This window comes from Delphinapterus leucas, chromosome 4 (genome assembly GCF_059928025.1).
Source record: "Delphinapterus leucas isolate spDelLeu-1000000601 "Yukka" chromosome 4, BTC_Dleu_Yukka2, whole genome shotgun sequence".
Classification (NCBI taxonomy): Eukaryota; Metazoa; Chordata; class Mammalia; order Artiodactyla; family Monodontidae; genus Delphinapterus; species Delphinapterus leucas.
In genome coordinates this window covers 66,709,787-66,731,342 of record NC_143132.1, presented here as the reverse complement: position 1 = coordinate 66,731,342, position 21,556 = coordinate 66,709,787, and the positions used below count along the sequence as shown (strand labels likewise).

At 37.0% G+C, this 21,556-nt stretch overlaps 1 protein-coding gene across 6 annotated transcripts in view; it reads right to left on the bottom strand.

Moving 5' to 3' along the window:
• Window positions 1-301: 301 nt before the first annotated feature.
• The window catches only part of GTF2E1 (general transcription factor IIE subunit 1), a 34,999-nt gene continuing 13,744 nt past the window's right edge, over window positions 302-21,556 (bottom strand). For all 6 annotated transcript variants that reach the window (XM_022563300.3, XM_089910583.1, XM_022563153.3 and 3 more), the window contains 3 exons: window positions 9,630-9,831; window positions 6,353-6,594; window positions 302-2,043 (listed from right to left, as the gene is read on the bottom strand). In XM_022563300.3, the coding sequence (XP_022419008.1) occupies window positions 1,619-2,043; window positions 6,353-6,594; window positions 9,630-9,831 (869 nt within the window). In that variant the 3' untranslated portion in view covers window positions 302-1,618. The remainder of the gene's footprint in view (window positions 2,044-6,352; window positions 6,595-9,629; window positions 9,832-21,556) is intronic.

Below are 21,556 nucleotides of genomic sequence, written 5' to 3'. Positions count from 1 at the left end.
TTCCGCCAGCATTTAGTAGGTGTTCTGTAGGAGTTGTTCCACATGTAGATGTATTTCTGATGTATTTGTGGGGAGGAAGGTGATCTCCACGTCTTACTCTTCTGCCATCTTGAAGCTCCTCCCATAAAGTCATTCTTGAGGCAACTTATTGCCAGAAAAAGTTTAGGCTACATAAAATTGCATCTATTATTTGAAACATGACCAATAAGAGAAAATATTCTGAAACACTTTTTTTTTAAATGGGAAGAGTATTCATTTTAATTATGTAAAGATGTTACAGAGCTAGATTAACAAATTTCAGTCAGTATAAAATAGATTTATTGTCAATATTCAGTCATAATACAACCCAGGTAAATGAACCATTACTTTATACAAGGCTCAGATGTTTAAAATCTATCTCAACTTTACACATGTACTATAAAATGATAAATACTTAAAATGACAATGCAAGGGAAAATATTATAAAAAATACAATTGTTGTAGACCTTTGTATGAAAGTTCTTTAAAGTTCTGCCTTAAGGAATAATACCATACTACATATCAGAACCAAAAATAAAGTATTTTCCTTGAGGTTACAATGCTCAATGATATACTGGATGCACTCTAAAATACCATTCCTGACAAGAATCAAAAGAGACAAGGTCATCAATAATGTTGAGAGAAAAAAAAAAGAGAGAGGAGTAATCAATTGTTATATGCTGATTTCTGCTGGAATGGCCTCTTTAAACAATTTATAGCACTGTGGAAGAACTGAAAAAGAAGGGGACCAGTCTCAGCTTTATATAAAGGATTTCCAAATCAGCACAAACTCAGACAATGTTAAAGGGTACTGTTCCCAATGCTCTCCACTCTTCAACCCCTTACATGGACTCCTTATCCTAAGTCTGTGTTTTTTCTCTAATTTCTTCCTAAGGGCTTACCAAACACACTTTCTGTTTTCTATTATCTAACATACAAACCAAAAGGCATTATGCACAACAATAATATCTGTCAGTCAAGTCAGTTCTAAAGACACCAATTTTGGTTTAGATATTAATCATGAGATTTACGCATAACCATCCTTCTTCCACACACACTCCCACCTCCCCTTACATATTGACTCCATCCTAAACTGTGAAGCAATATGAAGCTTTAAGATGTTTTTATTTCCTTCATCAATGATTTGCCTGTTGCCAAGCTGCTTGGTTGGCAGCAATATCAGGAGCTTTTTGGAATGCTTGGTCAGAATAAATAAAAAGGATGTGATCAATGAATTACTGTAACCTATCAAAGTGGGCTTCTACAGGCAGACATGAAGAATTTACCTTTAGACTTCTCTCACTCATTTCAGAAGGGAGAAAAATGTGTCTTAAAAGGGAAAGAAAAAAGGTGAGATAAGGAAATACAGCAAAATATTAATACTGTAGTAATAGGAAAGGGTATGCTTATAGCCAACCTACCTCGTGGAGAAGTTTCTGGCATAAAAATCAAACTTTCTCTCTCTCCCATTACTCTTTGCACAAGATTAACAGTTGATTTACATCAAGAGAGGCAGAAGGCCACTGAACACTTTTCTTCAAAGGTAGGGAATTTCTTTTTGAAATGCACATTAGAGAAAGGAGGAAAAGGTAGGGAAAGCTCACTCAAAGAGGTCCTCAAACATGCGTTGTCCCATTGCTATGTACGCTTCCTTTTCATCTGGTGTCATTTGGGCCACCAGCTCTGGCTTCTGGCTCACTTCGCTGTAGGAGAACGGACGGCCAGCCACCATGACAATGGGGTCATCTGCTACTTCCTCAAATTCATCATCTTCCTCATCCTCTTCCCCACGATGTGCAGCCACAGCTGCCGCACAGGGTGGAGAGTCATCGTCTGACTCACTGGTCTCACTCTCAGAGTCACTGCCATTGGCAGTGGTCACAGGAGCAGCCGCCCCCACTGAGCCTGCTGTGGCAGAGGGGGTCTTCTTCTCATGAATGAGCAGTGCTCGCATGACCTCCTCGTTATCATCTGGCCCCGCACGGCCTTCCTCACGCTCCTGAAACGAGTCTATATCTAAGCCACCTGGAAGGAAAAAAACCAGAAAGTCAATACCCTTAAACATAAAAGGCATTCCTTTATAAGTAACAAAATACATAATATTTTAATATATTATATTTAAATATAGGATAATACTATAAAATAACACAGACTTCACTGGTTCCATTTTTTGAGCTACTGTCCACAAGATATTCAAAATGTTTCTCACAAACTGGAACTTAAGTAGCATAATGGTTAAGTACAGTTGACCCTTGAACAACGTGGGTTTGAACTGTGCAGGTCCACGTATACATGGATTTTTTTTTTTTCCAATAGTAAATACTACAGTACTACTTGATCCATGGTTGGTTGAATCCATGGAGGTGGAGAAACCATGAATTTAAGTTATACTCAGATTAATCCCTGCACTGTTGAAGGGTCAACTGTACGTGGGTTTTAAGAAATATATGGCTTGGATCTGAATCCTGGTTCTTCCACATGTAAGCTGTAACACTTTAGACAAGTTATTTAGTCTCTAAACTTTGGTACCTTTTTCTGTAAGATGGGATAATAAAAGCATTTGTCTTCTAGGGCTCTGGATAAGAAAATGAAATAATGTCTATGAAGGACCAATTTTGTAGCTGGCATAATAGGACATCAAAATATGGCTCATCTTGCTCAGAGTAAAAGCCAAAGGCCTTACAATGGCATATAAAGTCCTATGTCATCTGAACTCCTCCTGCCCACCTACTTATCCCTTCATCATTCTGCTCCTGTCACAGTGGCCTCCATGGTATTCCCTGTACACACCACACACACACTCCTACCTCAGGGCCTTTGCACTGACAGTTTCCTTTGCCTGGGATATTTCTCCTCTCGGTATCCATACCCCCTTGCATCTTTCATGTCTTCACTCAGATTTCACCTTCTTTCAATTCATCCCTACCTCTATATTCCCAATGCTCTATTTTCTTCCCCATAGCATTTATTTTCTAACATAATAATTTATGTCTATTGTCTTTGTCACCTACTTTCCACAGCTGTAGGTTCTCCACAACAGATATTTACCTTTTTTATTCAGTGATATATCCCATGCATCCAGAATAGTGCCTATTGCTTGTTAGGCACTGAATAAATATTTGATGAATGAGTAAATAAATGGCAGTTTTATTTTCCTGAAGCAAATTAAGTGTACTTTGAACTGTTTATCTAGGAATCTAGTATCAGAAATGAAACTTCTCCCACCACACACCTCCTATCATTTTGTGTACATATTACAGGTGAAGAATTTAAGAAAAACATTTATATTCTGAAAATAATACAAAATATAATGCCATTTAAATACATAAAAGAATTTAAAATGTTGATTGAAACCTGACTCCTTGATTCAAATCCTGACTCTTAACACTTTTAGCTGTATGATTTTGGCCAAGTTACTTCATCTTTTTCTGCTTCAATTTTCTCAAGTACAAAAAGGGGGAAAAACAGTATCTACCTCACTGGATTATTGTGGGTATTAAGTGAATATTTGTGAAGGCCTGGCACTTAGATTAGTGTTACTTATTATCAAGAGAAGACCCAGAAATGACCAATTCTGGCCATGGATGAAGTGAAAGCATCTTCTCATTAACATATTAGAATGAATTAGTTGTAACCCTGGACATTTTAGAAAGTATAGAACTCCTGAGATAAGATATTGGGCACATAAGAGAGAGAAAGGGAAACAGGAATTGAGAAGTTAAAAGTTTAGATCAGAGAAAACAGGCTTTTGATAACATGGATGTAAAAGTGAGGGTTAAAATCAAACTTAACCATTTTAAAATAGTGTCAAAGGCTGAACCTCCTCCTTAGAGCCCTTGTTACCAATGCAGTATTTCAAAAGGAAAAAAAGACAAGGAATGTATGCAAGTCTCTAAGACTTATACACTTCTAATTTTCCAAATACCTTAATATTACCAACATAGTATTTTGAATAATGCTTAAAGTAAATATAAAATTAGAGGAAAAGCAATTTAGTTTTGTAAATTAAATGAAGTCATATCTGAAAGATTTCTGACAAGTTTCTTGAGAGATTTAGCCAAAAACGGAATTATTCTGTTACAGATGAAGACAGAAATCAAAAAATAAGGATAAATGAACAAATCTCTAGATGGTAAGGTAGAAACACTAGTTCTAGGAGCAGTCTTATTTAATAGAGTTACAAATTACGAAGATGTATCCTGGGAAACTGTCAAGTTCACTGATGATGCTAAGCAATTCTGGGTTCTTAAAGGCCAAACTGATAGCAAAAAAATATAGGAAGAGCTGAAGGTTGTATAAGTGGGCAGAAAAGTGGCAGATCTATTTCAATATTGGCAAGTGTAAGAAAATCTGCCTATAGAAAAATAATCTAAAATGTACTAAAAAACCTTATCCAAGTTATCAAATAAAGGGCAGGAGAGGGTCTGAAAAAAATCTCTGCACATAATTCTAAAGTTATTGGTCTTAATATGCTTCCAGAAGCAAAGCAATAAACTGTCATGTAAAAACTAGAAGGATATTTGAGATAAAACTCAAATAATTAATGATAAATTCATGCATAAATAACATGTATTGCTCTAGTCACTAGGTCTCAAGTAAAGTATATTACAATTGGAGATGGTCCAGAAAAAGATAATTAAAATAAGACAAAAACTGTAGGTGGAGATGGCTTGGGGGAAGAGAATCCTTTGTAAGGAAAGTAGAATCAAAAGGAATTAGAACTTTCAGTAGAGTAATAAGGACATGATTGAAGTCTATAAAATTCTGAAAGATGTTAAAATAACTTGAACTCTGAGGAAAATTAAGTGTAGGACAAATAAGACTCACTTCACACATTCACTGGATAGAGCCTATTCAACTATAATAAAACCTAACGAAGACAAATTTAGACATAAAAGCATATCCTATTTTATACATAGAAGGAAATATTCACAAAAGGGAACAGGGTAGACTAGATGACTTATTTAAAGCCCTTATGATTCAAGTTGTACCATTCTAGGAATTATAAACATTGACTGTTAAATATATGAGCCTAACTGTATACAATATACAAAAAAACTTGCTGTATACAAAAAACTTGCTAACAATAGTTTTATTTCATTCAATTTTGTTCCTAAGTTCACAGAAAAAAAGGCTTGGTTGCTTCAAGAACAGGCAAGAAGCCAAGCTGGGGAAAACGAACCTATTAAATAGTTGACAGCCTAACTACTATGTAATCTAAACCAATATGCACCAAAATAACTAAACCTCATAGCAAAGGTAATCAGTGGGAAGGAGGGAGAGTAAAGTATGATTGCCAAGGAAAACTTTTTTCTGGTTGGAATTAAAACACCAAAGAGAATCACACTAGAGAATCACACATCTGCTTTTACCATGACTACCCAACTCCACACTACTTTTACAATTCTTAGCATACACAGTAAAGAAATGCTAATTATGAAAGGAAAAGAGTTTAGAAAAAAAAGTCAAAAAACAAGTGGTTTTTAATTACTGATGATTCTTTAGTATTAAAGAAACAGACTCAAGTGATATGTTAGTAATGATACATAACCTAGGAATAGGGACGGGTAGGTTCTAATGCTGATGAAATCTAACCAGAGGGACAGACTCCCTCTTTCACCTCTGTTTCCCAGTTTCTGAGCAATACTTATCCAGTTTTAGTCTCCCTAAACCTAGTCCTAAACCATCTACCTAAACCATCATCACCCAAAGTCTCTGAATCCAGTAATTTGAGACTAACATTTAAAAAGTAAAATCGTGCAGTTCTCAAGCTTCTGATTATTATATAATTCTTAACCCTTCAGGGCTCACAGAGATTTCCAAAATCTTCTAGTATAAAGTTTTGCCAATCTTCTTGGATGGTGAGAATCCTTGTCTTTACTCATTTGGTATCTTTTTATATATTTCAAGTAGTGCATCTCCTTGGTATTTATGAGGAGACAACATAACTAGTATATAGTTATGGCTCCTAATTCAAAGAAACAAAAATGCATGCAAGTTAGGGCAACAGAAGATTAAAGAAGAAATGAATTTGGCCACTTTGAACACAAGAGTACTTTTTCAAGAAATTAACATAAAAAAATGCCAATTTCTTAAATCTAAAATGGAAATTTAAAAAGCTGTCTGTTTTTTCAACTAAGTTGAAGTTTAATACAAGTATACTGGTTGGTTTTAATGCTTATTGCTCAATTTACTTCCTGCTATAATGCAATTGTTTTACAAAACAGACACAGTGGGTTTCCAATAAAACTAAGAATTGCCCAGGTGATTTCCTAGGTCAAGTTCATTTTCTACCATACCCAAGACATATTCATCTTACTTCTTCTACTCTTACCTTCCTTCATCTCTTCAGAACTATATGCTCCTTGGACAGTGCTCTCTCTTAACCAAATAGGTCTCTCTTTGGCAGATTTCCCCTCCAGTGAGGCTCGATGAAGATCTTCTTGGTCATCCATGTTAATGACAACATTCTGAGTGTATAAGTCCTCATAAGAGGGACCCTTGGTGGCCCATGCTTCCCGGTGGTGCCCACCTGCCAGGCCAGCAGCTGCAGCAGCAGTTGCTGCACGGTCCTTGCTATATAACAAGATTAGAGGAGGAAGGGAAGAAGAAAACTTGAAGTCTTGGTGCTAGAAAAGAAGGGCAGCTGGGGAAGTAGTTACTGAAGAATTACATATAAATTCTATCTAGCAATCATGCACACATGCTTTCATAATTCTGGAAAATCCGCTCTTATACCACAGGGTGAAAGTTACATTGGTTAGAACAACCCATCATATTTATATTTAAGTTTCTCAAACACTGAATCCTCTGGTGTACATAAATGCATTAGGTGTATATAAATGATTGAGGTTGTACACATTAAGATGTTTAAATAAGTCTACTTAGAGAGAGGGGAGAATGAAATAGTGACATAATCCACTTAAAGACACTAGTCTGGTAAAAATCTCTCCCAGTAACATCTTTGATGAGTATTTTGTTTAAAAACAAAACAAAAACCCCAAACAAAACAAAACACATGTTATATTTTAAAAAGCATGCTCTCAGCTCAACCCAGAAGAATTCAAAGTAGTTCTGTGGGCTTTTCCCTTTCTCTTGTGTGCTGAGAAGCTAGAATAGTATTCTACAAAGCCAGACTTCAACTCAGAATTAATATTCTGCGACTCACCAAATAAGGCAAATCTTTATGCAGAGATCAGCTTCTTTTCAAGTTGTATCTGTCCATCTCTGCACCTATGCTGACTCTCCAAATCCAGGCCCAACCATTATTTCTACCCCACAGCAACCATGATCTGTTTCTGAGTCTATTTTTTTTTGCCTCTTACTTCTACTATCCATGATCTTCTTAGTCTGTTCCAGGTTGGATCATTCCTTATCTTTCTCTAGTCACTTAACGTTTCCTCATCTCTATGAGTTTTCAGCCTTTCTGCTGCTCCCCGTTTTATCTGATCATTTCACTTTCAATGTGCTCCACATTCTTTTGAATATACCTGATTTTCTGTGTGTCTAAGCTCACACCTTGTCTTTCTTTGCCTGCTGCTGATGCTTTTCTGCATCAAGTTCTAGGTATGACTGTCCCTCCCTTTCTGTTTAGACAGCTCTTTTATTGCACAAACTATCTTCATATTTCATGAACTACCTGCTTATTTAGTACCTGTTCTGTATCTTTCTCCATACCTTTTGCTGTGTTCCTTTCTGTGTCTGCTTCTCTTGGCCCTATGTTTCTCCTTTACTCTCTGCCATTTTTCCTAAATCTTTTCCATGAATCCTGGATTGTCTCCTGTGTAGTGGGCTGTCTCATTCTGAGCCTAAGCAATACTTCTTCATTTATCTTTAAGTTCTGTATCAGTTCTCTCTCTCAGAAGCCATTCACTGTTTTTCCTTCTCTTTGGTCCTATTTCATATCTGCTTACTCCATTGCTCCTCATTTCTTCCTGGGCCCACTCACATCTACTTGAGTTTTGTCTCATGTTTAGTTGAGATTTCTCTGACGTATCCATGTATCTGACTGGCCCATTACATCTCTCCCTGAGAATACTGTGTTTCTGACCAACCTCTGGAGGTAATCGTGGGTTCATCCCATCCCTCCCTCCCGTTCTGCCTCTGGATATCTACAGACCCACTGCCACATTTTCTATCAAAAAAATGCACCCTCTCTAGTTGTACAAACCATGCTGATCTGGTCACTTAATCCATGCCTTGTAACTACTGCCTTTAGCTGTACCAGGGCTGCTTTGTAAATCACTCTTTCTTATAGCTTTTTCCTCAGTTATTTGCTGGCCCACTCTGAGTCTAGGCCTACGAGGCCACCTCTCTGTACCCAATCTATCTATTTGTCTTACTGTATTTTAAAGTCTTATGTTACAGCTTTTTTCCATCTTAAAACAGGACACAAGGAAGGGATGGTCCAATTTTCTGTGCTTGAACATTTTCATCTAAATGTGATACCTAGAAAGACATGACCACCTTAGGCTAGCTCCCCTGGTGGTGCCAAGAGGAAAACCAACAGGCCAAGTTCGGCAGAGTAAGTATGGAACAAATCTAGATCCTTGAAGATGTAACTGAGCTGTGGAATTAATTCTGAATTGTGCTACCTAAGGACTTCTGGTCATGCTAGAAAGTTTTTCTTACTGTTGAAGCTACTTCTAGTTGGTTTTCTGTTATCACAGATAAAGGTATCCTAACTGACACAGATGCTAGAAAAGAAAATTCACAATAACTTGTACAGATACAAAACCTTCTGTATAACTGGATTGTTTTTAACCACCAAAAAGAAACTCAGTTTGCTCAGGACTGCCCAGAACTGGCTTTTCTGCAGCATCAGTACCAGAGGGCACAAAATACTAAGAGTGCTCCCAAAATCTATACAGTTACAACTTGGACTATTGTGTTCTATGGAAGGGAGTAGACGGGTATAAACTCTAAAAGCCCTCAGCTTGAAACTGGGAAGAAGAAAGAAAAAGCGAAGAATAGGAGAGTACTCCCTGACCTCAATTCTCAGTTATACTTTTCAAAGAAGAAAAACCACTTTTTATGGCATGGCAAAATTAAGGCTGCCTCTGCAATTCAAAAATTAGGGTATACTGACAGAAATAGGGAGCCACAGTAAGAAGTATTAACCCATAGGTAACACCCACTATACTTCGCTTTCAAGAAAGTTGCATTGAAAACTAAGGAAGGCAAGAAATGTGTGGTTAAAAACTTCAAAAACAAACATACAAAAAAAGTGAAAGCTGTATTCCTTAAAGAACTTCAGGCTTCAGAACTTGACTAGGAAAATTCAGATATCCCCAAAAGGCACAACCAATTTAGGACTAACTAACAATTGGATGAGTTGCAGTAGGCCCAAGCAGATTGAGTACTTAAAAGTCAAACCTGACTATTTAAAGATTTTTGCCTAGGGCTCATACTGTTCTGCATTCAGTACAAACAAATTTCATCACAGGCAGAAGTTAATACGACATGTGTGGCAGAGCTTAGAATCCACATAATCTTATAGTTTTTAGTCTCCTGGTAAATTACTTACCCAATCCTGCTCTCCAAAGTACAGGTAGTTAAAACAAGGGCAAGCTTAAAAGTGTTCTTGATAAGAGCACAGGGCCTACACTCACCTCTGTTTCAGGGCTGGTATTTCTGTGGGTTCTGGCTCAAGTATTTCATAGGCCAAGTTCACATCCTCTGTCTCTCGAAGCAAAGCATAAATGGGCTCAATTTGTTCATTAAACCTTGCCAAAAGTGTGCGTGCATCTTTTTTGGGCATTGCTGATTCATCTTCTTCTACCTCTGTATGGCAAAAAGTACAGCGGAAAGTTCCTATAGAGAAAACAAAAGTCTCAGGTCAGGGAAGAGAAATTCTCAAGACTAGCCTTTAGCAAACAGTTTATATCTCCACTCTTCCTCCAACATTTTATTATTAAAACTTCCAAAAACATGGAAAAGATTAAAGAAGTTTACAGTGAACATCCATGTGCCCACCACTGAGATTCTACAATTAACATTTTTCTATATTTGATTTATCACATATCTATCCATCTATCATTTTTTGAAGCATTTCAAAGTAATTTCACCCCTCACTGCAGCACAGCAAACAGATTTTAACCACAACATTTCTAACATACATATACTTACTTTAACTTAAAATAAAATTCTTTACAGCTTACCACTGAAACCTGTATCCTTTTCCAACAGTTTTCTTTTTGCACAGTACACATTTGAGTCTATGTCATGGGGAAAGCCAAATAAATACCTAAAACCAAAAGTCTCTGGTCATTCTGTACATTGTAACAAGGTTATTTCTTCAAATTTATTAACTATTTACATCTAAATAACTTTAACCAATCCATTTCCAAAATTAAAGTTCAAGAAGCCTTTATTGTTATTTCTACAGCCTTCACATTCAACTTATAATTATATTGTAGTAATTCCTTAGAAACATCACAGATTGTTCACTTCTACTATTATTTCACTAATCTGGGCTACCATTACTTAGCCTGAAATTTAGCTTCCTAAATCTGGTCTTTGAACCTTTAGGCTCTCCCTCTCCAATTCCAAGTTTCCTAGACCACCATTTGAATCATCTCATCCCCCTGCTCTAAAGTCTATCTGATGGCTGAACTTCTAAAGTCCACAGCATCAAATCTAAATTTCTCATCCTAACATTCAAGAACCTGTATAACTTGATCCAAAAACACCATAACCCTACCACAGTCCTTTACTTGTCAAGTAAATTCAAACACTTGAGAAACAATATACTAGACATTAACATTTATTTTATTTGTATAAGTGCTTTCTTTCTAAAGCACTTCAATTTACACTTTTTGATCCCTATGCCAATCCTGTAAAATGATGTCAGAACTGAGGATCTGAGTTTTGTGATTTGTCCAAAGGCACATAGCCAATAAGAGAAAAGTAATAAAAGCAGCTATTGTATACCGAGTGCTTACTAAGTACCAAGTATCGCCAGTCATCTGAAGACAGTATTATTATTATTGCCCACTTAAATCTGTAAAATACAGAGGTTCTAAGGGGTTGAGTAACTTGCTCAAGATCTTATCATTACTAATTGGGAGGTGGTGGCAGGATTCAAACCCAATCTATTATGATGAAACTCACACTCTTAAATATTACTTAACACCACTAGCCCCACTTGGATCTCCAGTTTGGTCCTTATTCCCAATGCCAGGGATATGCATCCTTCCTTTCTAACCCAATTAACCCAAGAGATTAAAAGAGATCACACAAGCACTTAATGTCTGGCACATAGTAAGTATGCAAACATTTAGTTTTAAATAGCCCAATATATGACTGACACATAACCCCACCCCCAACCCCTCTTCCCCTAGTAAGGAATAAACAAACTAGACATCTCTGCTTCAACATTAACACTAGATTCTACTGATGTATTTCAAACAGAATAAGTTTCTTTACTGCCTCTCACACATAAACAACCAATCACAAGTAAATTCTTTGTTCATATACCCTGTCTAAACACTCTTAATCCATCTTCCTGCTATCCATATACTACCTCATCTTTTACATCTATTTCAAATAAGTGAGAGAGAGAAAAGCAGCCCCTCATAGCTAAGAAGGAACCTAGCACTCATAGCTAGGCTGTGATGCTTTTCTGCCAAATGGAATCTCACAGATCACCAACATCAGATAAAAGGTCCTCTGAGACCATGATGCAAGTGAGGCAAAACCAAGCCAATCTGAATGTCTGAATATAGACAAAAGCAAGATCTCTGCACAACCACACACACACACACACACACACACACACACACACACAAAAAACCCAGCTAACACGAATGATTGATACTTCTTTACCAATTACAGTTTTAGCCTCACCCTGGTCTTCTCACCTCTGGGATAAGATTTATTAAGATATCCAATCATAGAATTACCCTCACTTCTTCTTTTGTTTTGTTTTGTTTTGTTATTTTGTGGCACGCGGGCCTCTCACTGTTGTGGCCTCTCCCGTTGCAGAGCACAGGCTCCGGACGCGCAGGCTCAGCGGCCATGGCTCACAGGCCAAGCCGCTCCACGGCATGTGGGATCTTCCCAGACCGGGGCACGAACCCGTGTCCCCTGCATCGGCAGGCGGACTCTCAACCACTGCGCCACCAGGGAAGCCCTACCCTCACTTCTTGATAGTACCTAATCCACAGCAAATCCCCACCAATTCCCTGAATCCTCCCCAATATTATCTAACAAAAGCCCATATTCTCTAAGTTTGTTCAGCATAGCCTTGCTGAGATACATGGTTTCTTATGGTGTGTGGTTTTCTTGCTGCAGAAAGCATCAACAAACCCAATTTTGTACACTGTGGGCATGATGGTCTTTGACTAATGGGCATCAACATAAATATTCTGGCTTAACTGATCAAGAATACTATTTACCAAAATAAAGAAAGAGGAAGAACAAGTTTGTTTTTCTTTGTGGGAGAAAGATACCTTTCTTGAAGAAAGATAAATAAAGATACCTTGCCTTAGATATCTGAATCTATGTTGCCCACTGGCCATCAAAATGGATATGTCAGAAGCCAACTTATTACAACTGCTTAGAGCTCAAGAGTGGAATTTAAGACTAGAAATTTTGATATGAGAATCAACAACATATAGATAGTAACTGAAGCCATAAAGTAGATCAGAGTATCCAGAGATTAAGGAGTAAGAAGCATGGACAGTCAAGGTATAAACCCAAGGAAAGAAGAATCCTTGAGAGAGAGAAATGGTACAGCCAGAGGGATAGGATGGCGTTTCAAGGAGGAAATGGTATGGCACTAATTTTCAAGGTCAACAAGAATTGAAAGCCAGCCTTTATATTTAGTAACAAAGGGTAAATAGAGACCTTGGCTAGAGAGGTTTTAGTCTGTATGCTATCTTAGGGTATTCTCTAACTATTCCAGCCTGCCTCAGTCTCTTCTCTTCAACAGAAATATAAAGAAAATAATCCACGTGGGAGTTAAAACATACGTCATACAGAGGCATACCTCAAATATATTGCAGGTCCAGATCCAGATCACCACAATAAAGCAAATATCGCAATAAAGTGAGAGCGAGTCAAAAATTTTTGGGTTTTCAGTACATGAAAAAGTTATGTTTACACTATACTGTGGTCTATTAAGTGTGCAATAGTATTAGGTCTAAGAAAATAATGTACATACCTTAATTAGAAAATACTTTATTGCTAAAAAATGCTAACCATCATCTGGGCCTTCAGCAAGTTGTGGTAGTAACGTCAAAGATGTTACTAACCACTAACCACAGATCACCATAACAAAGATAACAAAAAAGCTTGAAAGATTGCGAGAATTACCAAAATGTGATAGAGAAACATAAAATGAGCAAATGCTACTGGAAAAATGGCACCAACAGACTTGCTCAATGCAGGGTTGCAAAAAATTTCAATTTGTAAAAAATGCAATGATCTGTGAAATGCAATAAAGCAAAGCACAATAAAACGAGGTATGCCTGTAAAGTAAGGTCTAACACAGCTCTCAAATACCTGCTGAATTGAAAAACACAGATGTGGGACTTATGTTGACTGCTGAAAAATGAGCCCTTACAGAGACCATCAAGGAGAATTACAGAATACTGCAGAAGAAAAATTATCTAGTTTAGTAGTTTTCAAATTATTTTTAAAGGAAGAAATCCCATTCCTCAAGTGAAAAAGTACCTGAACATAAAAGTAAGTGCTCTGGTTGAAGAATAAAAAGATAGCTAAGCAAAGGGCAACGCTATAATCCTCTCATTATATGTCTTCAAAGCATTACAAATCAGCCTCCTCAATGTCTTGTACCAGGAACACTTTGCTGCAGAGCCTTTGTACTTGCTGTTCCCTCTGCCCAGAATGCTTTTCCTCCAGAGAGTTAAATGGCTCGTCTCTTAACTTCAGACCTTTACTCAAGTCACCTCCGTGAGAGCTTCCGTAGCCAACATTACCTAAAATTTCAACACTGTCCTGTCCTCCCTTTCTTTCTCCTTAACATTTGTCACCATCAACATATTATGTTTTATTACCTAGTTTATTAGGTTATTTATCATTGAGATTGTCATGTTACCCAATTAAAAAGAAATGTCCTCCCAACTACCCCATTTTTCTCTTGAAGATAACATACATTCCAAACTTCAGTGTTAAGTAAACAAATCAACACACTTGCCAGTGTAGCTCAACTGTATAAAATAGCAATGCTTTTATTTTGGGAAAAGAGAGAGAAAAAGAGATCACTGTTAACATCATTTCATAGAAAGATGATTTCAGAATGATAGTCCTTGAACTTGAACAAATTTTAGTTTCATTGAAAAAAACAGGGAGAAAAGAGAAAACACAGCATAGTCATAAGGAACCTGAGTTCTAGCCTCATCTAGGTACCTTTCCAGAGACCCAGGCTTAATGTAGATTAAGGCTTAACAAGAATTACTTGTAGAGGGCCCATTTTGCAGTTCTGAAAAGAGTGGCTTTCATATTACTGTCAAAAACTGTGACGGGTCTGAAATTTTACCCTACTCGTAAACTAACAAATTATCCTACCACGGCTTTATAGATGCTGAAGACAGACACAAGACTTACAGGTTAGAGAAAAGAACTTTATTACTCGTGGCAATAGCAGTACTAGTATCAGGTTTTGCGCCAGTTCCCTGAGTCCCATTTCCCATAGGGTAACACAAAGATGGCCAGGTGACAACTGTACATGCAGTGGATCATGTTCCATGAAAGAAACCCTGAGCTTAGGAACCCAAACCTTTTATAATGGGCATAAACATGCTTATCTTTTGCTCTGTAGGGTGATACTACCTTTACCATGCTGGACACTAAGTAAACACACTCTGAAGGGAGACTTTTTTATTATACTAAATAGTAAGCAAACCTGCCTTTTGCTCTGGAGAGAAACAATAACTCTCTTCCAAGGCTGCTCACTATATAAACCTCCTTGAAAAATACAGTCTAGAAAAAAGGCAGTCAGTAGCATCTCTGCTTGTAAAACATACAAGACATGTGAGAGACCCATGGAGAACTGTCTTCCAACAACAACCATGTCTGGCAAACATTACAAGAAGAAAAGCTAGCCTGACATCTGAGTCTTATGTTTATCATAAAAACACAAGTTGTAGACAAGAAAGCAGCCTGTCAAAAGCCAGACCTGGAGTCCGAGAAAAATAAGAAATTCTACATTTTATGGAAAATGACTTAAGACTAGCTTAACATACCAGGAGCATTTTTTATAAATTTTACTAAACATTATAAAAATGCAAATCCATTTCCCCAAAATCTGAAAGGGAGATGGGGCTCAGTACACACTGTACGAAGTACCATTCTACTGAGGGGGCAGTAGTGTAACACATATAGACACAGAATCTGTCATCCAGACGCTTAAAGTTTAATAGAGATGAAAGGTATGTGGAGACAAGGAATCTAATGCATACCCCTGGTGGAGAGCTGCTGTTAAGTAATCAATATCATAAATATCCCAACTCTTCTTGAAACTGGACTATACTATACTGCACAGAATACACTATTCAATAAGAGAAGAAACTGGAATTGAAACTCAGAGCTCTTTACCATTTTTCCCTTGCCACACATAAGACCAAAAAGCCACATAAGGGAGAACATGCAAGCTAGATCAAAGAATGTGGCAGCAGAGAGAAAATGAAGGCTACAAAGATTCTTCAGGCAAAGCTTGACAGATGATGAGATAAGGAGAAAAAGAAGAGTTCAATGATAACATATATGTCTGATCATACACACCCATAAACCAAACACACACAAAAAAAACTTAAAAAGCTACTTTACAAATATTCCCACGTATTCATCATAGCCAAGTCTGTGCAACAGTATTATTCAAATCTAACATATGAGGGAATAAAGACTCAGAGAAGTTAAGTTCACCAGGTCATAGCATAAAAGCAAAAATCATTAAGCCTGGATTCAAATACAAATCTTTCTGATTCAAGAGTAAATTCACCATACCATCCTGAATTACACATCCCTTTCCTAACCTCCTATCATCCCTGCCAGCTACAATTTAGCAAACTTTTCCCATGTATATACATAGGTTCTAATTTTTTAAAATATGGAACAGGAGAGGATTTGTAACAAAAAATTTATTTAACATTAAATGTGCATCACATGCCTGGCATTGACTCAGCTGAGTCTTAATGTATCAGGTTTGCAAGAAGGATTAAAATATATCCAGATGTAGATAATTACCAGGCATTGAAAATAGGGAGAAAAAAGATCTTTTAAAAATAGATATTTCAAAACTATATTTTAGGGTTGTCCATGCAGTAGTATATGAATGTCCCAATTCTATGACTCAGGACTCTTTTAGTGAAGTTAAGTTATTACTCCAAAATGAGAAAAGAAATAGAGACCTACTTGTTGGGATGAGAGGGAAAGAAGAGGGACAGTGAGGGGAAAGAGGGCCATACAATTTTAAGTTTCTCCCAAAATAAGAAATGTAAAAATAAAAATAAATGTAAAAATAGAAAGGAATCAAGAGACATGGGGGAGGGGAGAGAAGGGACTGGGAACAAAAGGAAAAAAAAAACAGAACAGTAATGTTCAACAAAATTCAAACTTAACACTTTCCTTTGCTAAACACAGAAAAAGAAAATTCAGGTAGTGTCTATTATGCTGGCCAAGGTCTTCTACTTAACTGTTTACTCATCATTTTAATTATGTGAGTATTCAGTCAAGGGAACAATGAATAAATACAGGTAAAACCAAACTGGAAAAAAATGTTTCTCCTCCTTAGTTTAACAAGAAGAAAATGCTTTGGAAATTTATCATAACTGAGGAAAAGGTAAGAGGACATTATGGGTCAAATCCCCAAATAATTAGATATTACTTGGATTGTGGTTCTTCCTTCTTCGCTCCAAAATACACAATGAATAGGTCATCAGCTAATGCCTAGAGTTCACTGTCAAAGATTTGTCAAACATATTAATTGCAACTGGAATATTACTCAGCCATTTTCCTACCAAAAAAAAATCAATCAATCAAAATAAAAGAAGCCCAATTGTTTTGATATGCTACAGGTGCTGCAGTGCTGAAGCAGGAGTCATGCTGCAGCCCAAGTCCTCAAGGCTGGCCAAAGAAACAGGCAGGGTCAAACTTTCCCTGCTGCAGAGTTCTCAATCCAACATGGCACAATTAACGTACCAAGGATTTCCCACATTCTGCCTCCCTAAATCTTGCTAATCATCTTCTGAGTTGCTTTTTTGGAGCTCACATTCTACTGGGGAGTAGTCAAGACAAAAAATAACATCAGGGGTTGATAAGTATAATAAAGAAAAACAAAGCAGGTGGCCTCCTAGAATGAGTTTGGGAGTGTTCCTCCGCCTGCTATATTTTGGAAGAGTTTGAGAAGGATAGCTGTTGGCTCTTCTCTAAATGTTTGATAGAATTTGCCTGTGAAGCCATCTGGTCCTGGGCTTTTCTTAGTTGCAAGATTTGTAATCACAGTTTCAATTTCACTGTTTGTGATTGGTCTGTTCATATTTTCTATTTCTTCCTGGTTCACTCTCAGAAGGTTGTGCATTTCGAAGACTTTGTCCACTTCTTCCAGGTTGTCCATTTTATTGGCATATAGTTGCTTGCAGTAATCTCTCATGATCCTTTGTATTTCTGCAGTGTCAGTTGTTACTTCCCCTTTTTCATTTCTAATTCGATTGATTTGGCTTCTCCCTTTTCTTCTTGATGAGTCTGGCTAATGGTTTATCAATTTTGTTTATCTTCTCAAAGAACCAGCTTTTAGTTTTATTGATCTTTGCTATCGTTTCCTTCATTTCTTTTTCATCTATTTCTGATCTGATCTTTATGATTTCTTTCCTTCTGCTAACTTTGGGGGTTTTTTGTTCTTCTTTCTCTAATTGCTTTAGGTGTAAGGTTAGGTTGTTTATTTGAGATGTTTCTTGTTTCTTAAGGTAAGATTGTACTGCTATAAACTTCCCTCTTAGAACTGCTTTTGCTGCATCCCATAGGTTTTGGGTTGTCGTGTTTTCATTGTCATTAGTTTCTAGGTATTTTTTGATTTCCTCTTTGATTTCTTCAGTGATCTCTTGGCTATTAAGTAGGGTATTGTTTAGCCTCCATGTGTTTGTATATTTTACAGATTTTTTTCCTGTAATTGATATCTAGTCTCATAGTGTTGTGGTCAGAAAAGATACGTGATACGATTTCAATTTTCTTAAATTTACCAAAGCTTGACTTGTGACCCAAAATGTGATCTATCCTGGAGAATGTTCCATGAGCACTTGAGAAGAATGTGTATTCTGTTGTTTTGGGGTGAAAGGTCGTATAAGTATCAAGTCCATCTTGTTTAATGTATCATTTAAAGCTTGTGCTTCCTTATTTATTTTCATTTGGGAAGATGTGTCCATTGGTAAAAGTGGGGTGTTAAATTCCCCTACTATGATTGTGTTACTGTCAATTTCTCCTTTTATGGCTGTTAGCATTTGCCTTATGTATTGAGGTGCTCCTATGTTGGGTGCATAAATATTTACAGTTGTTATATTTTCTTCTTGGATTGATCCCTTGATCATTATGTAGTGTCCTTCTTTGTCTCTTGTAATAGTCTTTGTTTTAAAGTCTATTTGGTCTGATATGAGAATTGCTACTCCAGCTTTCTTCTGATTTCCACTTGCATGGAATATCTTTTTCCATCCCCTCACTTACAGTCTGTATGTATCCCTAGGTCTGAAGTGGGGTTCTTGTAGACAACATATACATGGGCCTTGTTTTTGTACCCATTCAGCCAGTCTATGTCTTTTGGTTGGATCATTTAATCCATTTACATTTAAGGTAATTATCGAGGCCACCATCACCCTGATACCAAAACCAGACAAAGATGTCACAAAAAAAGAAAATTAGAGATCGGTATCACTGATGAACATAGATGCAAAAATCCTCAACAAAATACTAGCAAACAGAATGCAACAGCACATTAAAAGGATCATACACCATGACCAAGTGGGGTTTATCCCAGGAATACAAGGATTCTTCAATATACCCAAATCAATCAATGTGATACACCATGTTAACAAATTGAAGGAGAAAAACCATATGATCATCTCAATAGATGCAGAGAAAGCTTATGACAAAATTCAACACCCATTTATGATAAAAACCCTCCAGAAAGTAGGCATAGAGGGAACTTACGTCAACATAATAAAGGCCATATATGACAAACCCACAGCCAACATCGTCCTCAATGGTGAAAAACTGAAACTATTTCCACTAAGATCAGGAACAAGTCAAGGTTGCCCACTCTCACCCCTATAATTCAATATAGTTTGGGAAGTTTTAGCCACAGCAATCAGAGAAGAAAAAGAAATAAAAGGAATCCAAGTCAGAAAAGAAGAAGTAAAGCCGTCACTATTTGCTAGAGAATCCTAAAGATGCTACGAGAAAACTACTAGAGCTAATCAATGAATTTGGTAAAGTAGCAGGATACAAAATTAATGCACAGAAATCCTCTGCATTCCTATACACTAATGATGAAAAATCTGAAAGAGAAATTAAGGAAACACTCCCATTTACCATTGTAACAAAAAGAATAAAATACCTAGGAATAAACCTACCTAAGGAGACAAAAGACCTGTATGCAGAAAATTATAAGACACTGATGAAAGAAATTAAAGATGATACAAACAGATGGAGAGATATACTATGTTCTTGGATTGGAAGAATCAACATTGTGAAAATGACTCTACTACCCAAAGCAATCTACAGATTCAATGCAATCCCTATCAAACTACCACTGGCATTTTTCACAGAACTAGAACAAAAACTTTCACAATTTGTATGGAAACCCAAAAGACCCCAAATAGCCAAAGCAATCTTGAGAAAGAAAAACGGATCTGGAGGAATCAGGCTCCCTGACTTCACACTATAGTACAAAGCTACATTAATCAAGACAGTATGGTACTGGCACAAAAATAGAAATATAGATCAATGGAACAGGACAGAAAGCCCAGAGATTAACCCACGAACATATGGTCACCTTATATTTGATAAAGGAGGGAAGAATATACAATGGAGAAAAGACAGCCTCTTCAATAAGTGGTGCTGGGAAAACTGGACGGATACATGTAAAAGAATGAAATTAGAGCACTCCCTAACACCATACACAAAAATAAGCTCAAAATGGATTAAAGACCTAAATGTAAGGCCATACACTATCAAACTCTTAGAGGAAAACATAGTCAGAACACTCTATGACATAAATCACAGCAAGATCCTTTCTGACCCACCTCCTAGAGAAATGGAAATAAAAACAAAAATAAACAAATGGGACCTAATGAAACTTCAAAGCTTTTGCACAGCAAAGGAAACCATAAACAAGACAAAAGGACAACCCTCAGAATGGGAGAAAATATTTACAAATAAAGCAACTGACAAAGGATTAATCTCCAAAATTTACAAGCAGCTCATGCAGCTCAATAACAAAAAAAAAACAACCCAATCCAAAAATGGGCAGAAGACCTAAATAAACATTTCTCCAAGGAAGATATACAGATTGCCAACAAACACTTGAAAGTATGCTCAACATCATTAATCATTAGAGAAATGCAAAGCAAAACTACAATGGGGTATCATCTCACACTGGTCAGAATGGCCATCATTAAAAATCTACAAACAATAAATGCTGGAGAGGGTGTGGAGAAAAGGGAACCCTCATACACTGTTGATGGGAATGTAAATTGATACAGCCACTATGGAGAACAGTATGGAGGGTCCTTAAAAAACTAAAAATACAACTACCATACGACCCAGCAATCCCACTACTTGACATATACCCTGAGAAAACTATAATTCAAAAAGAGTTATGTACCACAACGTTCATTGCAGCTGTATTTACAATAGCCAGGACATGGAAGCAACCTAATTGTCCATTGACAGATGAATGGATAAAGAAGATGTGGCACATATATACAATGGAATATTACCTAGCCATAAAAAGAAACGAAATTGAGTTATTTGTAGTGAGGTGGATGGACCTAGAGTCTTTCATACAGAGTGAAGTTAAGTCAGAAAGAGAAAAATAAATACCGTACGCTAACACATATATATGGAATCTTAAAAAAAAAAAACGGTTTTGAAGAACCTAGGGGCAGGACAGAAATAAAGACGCAGACATAGAGAATGGATTTGAGGACACGGGAAGGGGAAGGGGAAGCTGTTATGAAGTGAGAGAGTGGCATGGACTTATATATAATACCAAATGTAAAATAGATAGCTAGTGGGAAGCAGCCGCATAGCTCAGGGAGATCAGCTCAGTGCTTTGTGACCACCTAGGGGGTGGGACAGGGAGGGTGGGAGGGAGACGCAAGAGGGAGGAGATATGGGGATATATGTAAAAGTATAGCTGGTTCACTTTGTTATAAAGCAGTAACTAACACACCATTGTAAAGCAATTATACTCCAATAAAGATGTTTAAAAAAAAAGAGATAATGGCTTAATGTTTCTAGACAATTCTATGAAAAAAATCTGAGTAAATGTTTTTTACTTCCCCTCACTCAAGAAGCTTCCAGG